This window comes from Chrysochloris asiatica, unplaced genomic scaffold (assembly GCF_000296735.1).
Source record: "Chrysochloris asiatica unplaced genomic scaffold, ChrAsi1.0 scaffold00336, whole genome shotgun sequence".
NCBI classification, from domain to species: Eukaryota; Metazoa; Chordata; class Mammalia; order Afrosoricida; family Chrysochloridae; genus Chrysochloris; species Chrysochloris asiatica.
Window position 1 is genome coordinate 970,969 of NW_006408854.1, and position 8,961 is coordinate 979,929.

At 38.2% G+C, this 8,961-nt stretch overlaps 1 protein-coding gene across 1 annotated transcript in view; it reads left to right on the top strand.

The window, feature by feature from the left end:
• The window catches only part of GPR98 (G protein-coupled receptor 98), a 962,819-nt gene that overhangs the window by 9,205 nt on the left and 944,653 nt on the right, over positions 1-8,961 (top strand). Inside the window, 4 exon segments of the mRNA XM_006875701.1 lie at positions 2,289-2,402; positions 4,941-5,506; positions 5,851-6,121; positions 6,456-6,785. Coding sequence (XP_006875763.1) covers positions 2,289-2,402; positions 4,941-5,506; positions 5,851-6,121; positions 6,456-6,785 — 1,281 coding nt within the window.

Genomic DNA, 8,961 nt, shown 5'->3' on the forward strand with positions numbered 1-8,961 from the left:
TTCCATATTCTTTTGATGCTTTCTGCATCATTCAGTAATTTGTCCATAGAATCCTTCAATAATGAAAGTCAAGGCTTTAATTTTTTCTTCAGTTCTCTCAGCTTGAGAAATGCTGAGCATGTTCTTCCCTTTTGGTTTTCTAACTTCAGATCTTTGCACATTTTGTTATAATATTTGAGTTTGTCTTCTCGAGCTGATGTTTGAAATTTTCTGGTCCTCTTCATTTCTTCCATTTGCTTTCACATTTCTACCCTGAAGAATAAGTTTCAGAGTTTCTTCTGACATCCATTTTTATCTTTTCCTTCTTTCTTGTCTTCTTAATGACTTTTTGCTTTCTTCCTGCATGATGTTCTTGATGCCATCCCACAACTCTTGTGGTCTTTGGTCTTTAGTGTTTAATATATCAAATCTGTTCTTCAGATGATCTCTAAATTCAGGTGGGATATAGTCAAGGTCATGTTTTGGCTCTCATGGACTTGCTTTCATTTTCTTCAGTTTCAGTCTGAATTTGCCTATGAACAGTTGATGGTCTGTTCCACAATCTGCCCTGGCCTTTTTTCGGCTGATGATGTTTCGGCTTTTCCATCTTCTCTTTCCATAGATGTAGTCAATTTGATTTCTGTGTATTCCATCTGGTGAAGTCCATGTGTCTCTTATGTTGTTTAAAAAAGGTATTTGAAATGAACAAATCGTTGGTTGCAGAATTTTATCATGCAATCTCCAGCATCATTTCTATCACCAAAACCCTATGCATTTAGATGACACATTGAAAACATTTTTTAAGGCTATATGAAAAAATATGGCTCTAGAAAGATTAAGGCATCCAGGTTATAGTGGTTTAAACTCTATTGATGTTTGAAGATGTTTCATTTGGTCTTTGGCTTTTAGTTTTATGTAAATAATTATAGCTAACAATTGCAGAGCTTTTAATAATGCCATACGAGCTCTGGCGGTGCAGTGATTAAAGCACCCGACTGGTAAATGAAAAGTCAGTTGCTTGATCCCACAAGTCTCTCCACTCAGAAAAAACAAGCCATCTGCTTTCATAAAGATTTGCTATTGTTGTTAGGTGCTATTGGGTTGGTTCTGACTCATAGCGGCCCTGTATAGGGTTTCTGAAAAGCAATTGGTGGGTTTGAACTGTCACATCTCTGAAATGCTATTGGGCAGTTGTACTCTGTCCTACAGGGTATGAGTCAGAATTGACTCATTGAAAAAAAAATTTTTTTTTCATGCCGTACTTTTTTGAAATGTTCTTCACTACAAAATAACAGTAGCAATTCTTTCCAGCACTCATTTCCCTAATGATTTTAATATTTTTCCATAGTACTTATCATCTGATATATATGCATTTATTTGTTTGTTATTTATTCCCTTCCATTAAGTGTAAGGTCTATGTGGGTAGGAAGTTTGTCTATTCATAGCTATACCCTTTATATATATGTTGTTGTTGTTGTTGTTAAGTGCCATCGAGTCGGGTCCGACCCATAGCGACCCTGTACAGGGTTTCCGAGGGTGTAAATCTTTACGGGAGTAGAAAGCCTCATCTTTCTCCCATGGAGCGGCTGGTAGTTTCGAACCGAGCAGCCTGACTGGTAACTACTACGCTACCAGAGCTCCTTCTTTATATATATATATAAAAGAAATCAAAGTACTCAGTGAATAACTTTAAAATGAATGATTTCATTATGTCTTCACATCAGGTATGTGAAGTGAATATTATTGTCATTTTAAAGATGAGGAAAATGCTTCTAAATAACTTGTCCAAGGCCATACTGTCATTGGTAGATTTTGTTACTTAAGGAAATTTATAAATCTTGAACACACTTCCTTTCAATAAGAAAATTTTCTAGTTTTGTCTCAGGTTTAGTTGTTGAGAAAAAAAACAGAGAACAATTAGAAATCATATAGTTTGGTAATGGTAGTAAGGATCTATAATTACATTATTGTTATTGTTAAGTGCCATCAAGTTGGTTCCAACTCATAGTATTCCTGTATAGGGTTTCAAGGAGTGGCTGGTGAGCTTGAACTGCTGGCCTTGTGGTTCAAACTGACATTGCCGTCCAGCTCATTAACCTGCAGTGCCACATCAGGACTCCAATTACATTATAGGCCCTAGCTATTAATTAGAAGAGAGGTCTTACCTTAACATTCCATACCAGTTTGCAGAATTCATTTTGTATAACATTCTAAAATAAACTTCAGATTGTTGTTGACTGACATCACAATATTAGTTTCTCTTTGTTATAAAATTTTGTATTTATTGATGGCACCACATTTCTTTGCAGGTAGAAGGTGGCCCAAATCCACCCGAAGAAGATTTGAATCCAGCTAAAGGAAACATCACATTTCCTCCTGGCCAAGCAACTGTAATTTATAACTTGACAGTACTGGATGATGAGGTGGGCTGCTGTTAAATACCTACATGGTATTTAATATTCCAGACATATGTTAAAGAGATTATATCAAGTATATATCAAGAATTACCTTGTGCTCAGTACTTGAAATTACTGCAACACAGTTCTATGTAAAGTTAGTGCTTTGTGGTCAATCATATTTTAACATAAATAGCTGTATTTTGGATATATTGTGTTCATATAAGTAAGGTTACCTCACTTGGTGGTGTGCCATCGAGTCAGTTCCGACTCATAGCAACCCTGTGTAGGGTTTCCAAGGCAGTAAATTTTTACAGGAGTACAAAGCTTCATCTCTCTCCCAATGAGCAGCTGGTAAATTCAAACTGCTGACCTAGTGGTTAGCAGCCCAGCATGTAGCCACTATGCTACCAGGGTTCTTATTACTTTACTTAGTCCACATAAATTATTCAGCCAAAAGCTGATGAATCTGAATATAATTAGGAACCACATATAACACGTTTAAGGGTTTGGTAACCCTGATGATTGACGTTTATAGCAATTTTCTGTTTTGAGAAGGTACAATACTATTTACTCACCTAGCACAAACATTTTACTATAAAAGCAAAGATAATTCTACAAATGATAGTCTTTTGTTTGGATATTTTAAGCATTCACATTTCACATTGAAACTGCCAAGGAGTGAGATATATGATATATTTAGCTGCTAAGGAAAGAGCAATTATATGCAATGATGTCCCTCATAAGCTAAAGAGAAAATGTGACTTTTTATAAAATAATCTAAGTATTACCAAACCCACTGCCTTTTAATTGATGCTGGCTCCTAGCAACAGCACTGGTCAGGGTAGAACTGCTCCATAGGGTTTCCAAGGCTGTAAATGTTGATGGAAGCTGACTGTCACATCTTTCTTCTGTGGAACAGCTGGTGGGTTTGAACCACCAACCTGTTAATTAGTAGCTGAGCACTTTAACCATTGTATAACCAGGACTCCTTAAGTATTGTCAGAACACACACAAAAGAATAGAAAGTATCTAGGAATTTATAATCTTCCCTCCACTCTCCTACAGAAATCATAAAACCAATTCACAACAAAGTGCTACAGAAGAAAGGCAAAAATAAAATAGAAGATGTTATTAGAAAAGAATATTTCTTTTGAAAAAGAAAAATAGAAATATTAGGTAGTGTTGCTAACTAGTTTGTATGGTTCTGGAAGCCAGTAACCTTCTTAAGACACCAGAACATTGAAAGGTTTTAATTTGTATAGATAAAAAGATCCTCAATCAAATGATACAATTTTATTTTTTGAACTAAATAGCTTTACTTTTTATTTTGCTAATGATGGTGCTGCTCGTAGTTGTGTGCTGTGAAGTTGCTTCTGACTCATAGCAACTGTGTATAGGGTTGCTGAGGCTGTAGATCTTTACAGGAGCAGAAAGCCTCATCTTTCTCCCACAGACTGCTGGATTTGAACTGCTTATCTTTGGTTAGCAGCCCGACTTGTAACCCACTACGTTACCAGGGCTCCTTTGATATAAGTGAAAAATAGAAATTATACTGAAGGAAAGGCTCCAACAGAACAGTTGATTAACCTTAGGATTTCTGTGCAGCTGTAAAAGATAAAGGTTCATTTTAGTGGTCAACATTTTGCCTAGTAGTGACTGGTACAACCGTTCTCCCGAGGCATGTTACACATTTTGGAAGTCATCTACTTGGTATCATGTGTTTGATTCCTGAATGTAAAACCAGAGAGAGACGAGTATGATTCTCATGACTGTACTTTTTATGTGAAACTTAATATAATTTTCTTGATTCTGAGATATTGTTTAACTTTGAGTGTTGTTTCTAATTTTACCAACCTGGAAAACCAGTGAGAGTTTATGTCCATTTTTATTAGGCAATTTCTAGAATTATCTTAAGGCTGATCAAGGTTGAAAGACATTACCATATTTTTATGCTAGTAGCAGTATTCTTTTTCATTTTTTTTTTTTTTTTTTGCCAACCATTCTCTCCGTTACAAAAGATTTCTATAAGCTTGCTATGCTAGCTTTTTTTATATGTTGCAGTCAAAAAATTGGCAAAAAATATATACTGCACAGGTTATTTATATAAAAATACAATACTGCCTGTTCTCCATTATCTATTCTTGCTACTGTTGTTAAGTGTCATAGAGTTAGTTATAACTCATAGTGAACCTGTATAGAGTTTCCAAGGCTGAAAATCTTTGCAGGGGCAGAAACCTCATTTTTCTCCCATGGAGCAGTTGGTGGCCTCCAAACACCAACCTTGTGGTTGACAATCTAGTAATTATCCTATGCAGCCACCACATTCCCATTACCTGTTCATACTATTGCCTTATTCACTTTTCCATCTCTATATAAAATGCATCATTTACCTTTGAAAAATATTTTAATAAGTGGATATTAAACAGATCTCTTCATTTGTTCCTTTCGATTAAAGATTTAAAAAAATCTCTATGTTGAAACATAGTGACATTTTACACCTTGGTTTCTTTGTAGTTATTTTTGGATACTGATGTTTTGTCCTTATTTCTCTGTCTTTGACAGATTCCTGAAAATGACGAAATGTTTTTGATCCAGCTGAAAAGTTTTGAAGGCGGAGCTGAGATCAACACCTCTAGGAGCTCAGTTGAGATTACCATTAAGAAAAATGATAGTCCTGTGAGATTCACTCAGAGTATTTTTTTGGTACCTGAGGAAGATCATTTACTCTTAATTCCAGTAGTTCGTGGCAAGGATGACAGTGGAAGTCTGATTGGATCTGATGAATATGAAGTGTCGATCAGTTATGCTGTTATAACTGGGAATTCAACTGCACATGCCCAGCAGAATATAGACTTCATTGATCTTCAACCAAACACAACTATTGTTTTTCCACCTTTTATTTATGAATCACACCTGAAATTTCAAATCATTGATGACGCCATACCAGAGATTGCTGAATCCTTTCACATTGTATTACTAAAGGATTCCTTACTTGGAGATGCAGTGCTATTAGGACCTTCTATTGTACAAGTCACCATTAAGCCGAATGACAAACCTTATGGGGTCCTCTCATTCAACAGTGTCTTGTTTGAAAGGACAGTTATAATTGATGAAGATACAGTCTCAAGGTATTGTTAATTTTAAATTGGTTGCTATACTTATTTTAATATATTATACTAAGATGTGACTTGTGTGGTGTTGGAAACCTTGCTTGGACTGTTAGAGTATGTAGCATTTCCTTTACCTTGACCTCAATGCTTTCTTTCTTTTCTTATTGGGGATGTGATGAGTTTGTATAATGATAGTGTTCCAGGACCTAACCACATATCTACTCCTTTAGATTAAATACAAAGACTCTATGAAGTAGATTCTGTTTTTACCAGAATCTGAGAACCACTGCTATTGGGGAAGCCTACCAATGGGAAATTGAACGTATTACCATGTAAATATATTTCATTTTAAAATATTCTAGATTTGAAGAAATCACAGTGGTCAGAAACGGTGGCACCCATAGTAATGTTTCTGTGAACTGGGTGTTAACACGGAACAGCAGTGATCCCTCACCAGTAACAGCAGATATCAGGCCAAGTTCTGGAGTTCTCCATTTTGCACAAGGGCAGATGGTGGCTTCAATTCCTCTTACTGTTGTGAATGATGATCTTCCAGAAGAGGCAGAAGCTTATCTACTTCAAATTCAGCTTCACACGATACACGGAGGTGCAGAAGTGAGCGAGCCATCAGAGGTAGATCTCTTCTTTTGCTATGTGCTATAGAAGAGCCAAAGGTTTGGGCACATAAATCAAACATGTTTTATGTGATAGGAAGTGTTGACAATGGAAAGGATTGTTGCTTCCCTTGCTTTGTTTCTTCTGCAAAGAAATATTCTACTCTAAAAAATGTCACAAGCTATGCTTTTGTAAAGTTCTCAAATCTCTTTTGATTGATTCAGATAAGAAGTGATCATTTTAAACATTATAAACAAGTTAGTGTTAAAAATTCTAATAGTCTTAGAAAATAGAGTTGGAAAGCTGAGCTGTGCAAATTCTGCACTTTAATATTTCATTTCTTTATCTGCAGCTTTTATTCTACATTCAGGATAGTGATGATGTTTATGGCCTAATAGCATTTTTTCCTATGGAAAACCAGAAAATTGAAAGCAGCCCAGGTGAACGATATTTATCCTTGAGCTTTTCAAGAGAAGGTGGAACTAAAGGAGACGTCAGGATGCTTTATTCTGCACATTACATCCCTGCTGGACCTGTGGATCCTTTGAGAGCAAAAGATGGCATTTTAAATATATCTAGGAAAAATAACGTCAGTTTTCCAGAGCAAAAAACTCAAGTCACTTCAAAATTGCCAATAAGAAATGATGCATTCCTTCAAAATGGGGCCTACTTCCTAGTACAGGTACCTTAATGAATAAAATAATTTCTCCTTTTTAAAACTACATGGGTACTTGCATATATGAGAGTTAACTTACCTTCATCATTTATTTGTGTTTTTGCCTTCATTTATATTTTGGATTCTACCGTTGCTCACTAAAAGTTTTTTAGGTAGTCTAAGCAGACCAAAGGAGCACGGTGGCTCAACAGGATAAACACTGAACTGAGAACCACAGGGTTGGGGGTTCAAGTTCACCAGCTTCTCCGTGGGAGTAAGATGAGGCTTTCTGCTCCTGCAAAGATTTTTTTTTTTTTTTAATGTTTTTTTGTGAATTATATGATAGGAGAACTTTAGTTTTACATTAATTCCATCATATATCATTTCATTGCCATGGTTCCAATACCCTCCATGGATCATCTTCCGACCAAAGGGTATATCCTAGAATCCTGTCCTCTACTCCCCCCACTCCCCCCCAGTCTTATGCCCTCAGTCCCTCTCCCTCTCTGGATCCAAAGTCCCCAGCCGCTTCATCACTCTACATCATCGTCTCTGTCTCCATCTCAGGCATCTCTGCTTCTCTGGGTAGGGTCCCGCTCTTGGCTCTTCTTCGTTGGTGGTCCCAGAGACCTCCGCTCCTAGACCGGAGAAATAATCACTCCCTTCCTTGCTACAAAACGTCTACCTTTGCATTTCCAACCCTCAAAAATCCATCTTGATAACCATTATTCACTACAGTATCGCGAGTAACCCATCTGTATTTCATTTCATCAGCTCCACCTAGACAGATTGGATAGTACTCACTGGTGATTCTGCCTTCCTCCATGCCCCCTACGTCTAGGTTCCCTCTTGAAAGCTTGTAAGCCAGTCACTTATTGCCTTTGTAGTCCCTCCCTCTCCATTTGGGTATCCAATGTCCAAGTTGCCCATCTCTGTCTACTCTGTGTAGTATGTTTCTTGCTATAAGGATTTGTTGCCTCTTTTGAGTCATTCGTAGGTATAGGTCAAGTTCATCAGATTGAATCAGCTCAATCTTTTTTTTTTTTTTCTGCCCCCTCTGATCATCCAGTCATCCGGTCCTGGTCACATGGGTACCATCTGCAAGTGTGGGTGTTCTTGTGCACATGCCCTCTCTTACCATCAGCCGGCAGCTCCATTCTCCACTTGAGTCCTCCGTGGCCACGTCATTGACTCTGGGCCCAGGAGTCCTCAGGTCTCCTCACACTGCTTGCCAACCAGGTCCCCAACCAGGTCCACAGAAGCTCACTGAATATTGTAAGGCTTAGCTCGCAGCTTCATTGCTGCCTTTACCCCACTTCTCCCCATTGGTGATGCGTGTGGTCACCAATCCGAGTGTGCATTTCCACTGAGTCTCAGTCTTGGAAGGGGGCCTGCGTTGGTAGGACCCGACCAACTGCCCCAAAGTCTCCTAGGGAAGTGACCCATTTGTTCCTGTAGTAACAGTCCATCTGCCTCCATTGTTTCATATTTTTCCTGTAGGTCTTTCATTCGAGAAGTATCTTTTGTTCTTCTCACCACTCTAGGATGGTCAGCTCGTCCTTTCAAGAGGAGATTTCTCATCTCTGGTGATATGGATGTGGTTCAGGTTTCTACCTATAGTTTTATGTATTGCAAAGGCTCCGCAGGAAGCCTCGTTCACTGGGTACACTGTAGCCCCATTTTAGGTATTCCAATCAGTTAAAGGCAGAAGACAGACATACAAGCCTTCTAGTGTGATGTTTCTGACTATTCCTTTCTCTACCCCTCTAGTGTCTACTCTATATTATAATGCAAGGAAAACCAAGCATTTTAACACGATTCCCCACCCATTCCAACCATGACTCAATCCGTGTATCTCAGAGCCCTGGAGTTCCAAGGCTGTGTATATATCGTCCTTTATTTCTGTCCCATTTGGCCCATTCAAACATGCCCAATTGTTCTCCCATCTGCCCCGTTTCTCCACTTCCCTCTCCCTCCCTGTATATTGCCCCCCTCCCCAGCACCCAAGCTCTCCTGAGTCCAATCCACGCCCTGTGCTCTACACTCCCCCCACCCACCACCAATTTCCCAGCAACCAACAAAAACTTCCCCCTAACCCCCTTTTGTATAATTTCTTTTTCTTAGTTTTTTACAGTAGTGGTCCCATGCAGTATTTCTCTTTTTGTGACTGACTAATTTCACTCAGCATAATGTCCTCAAGGTT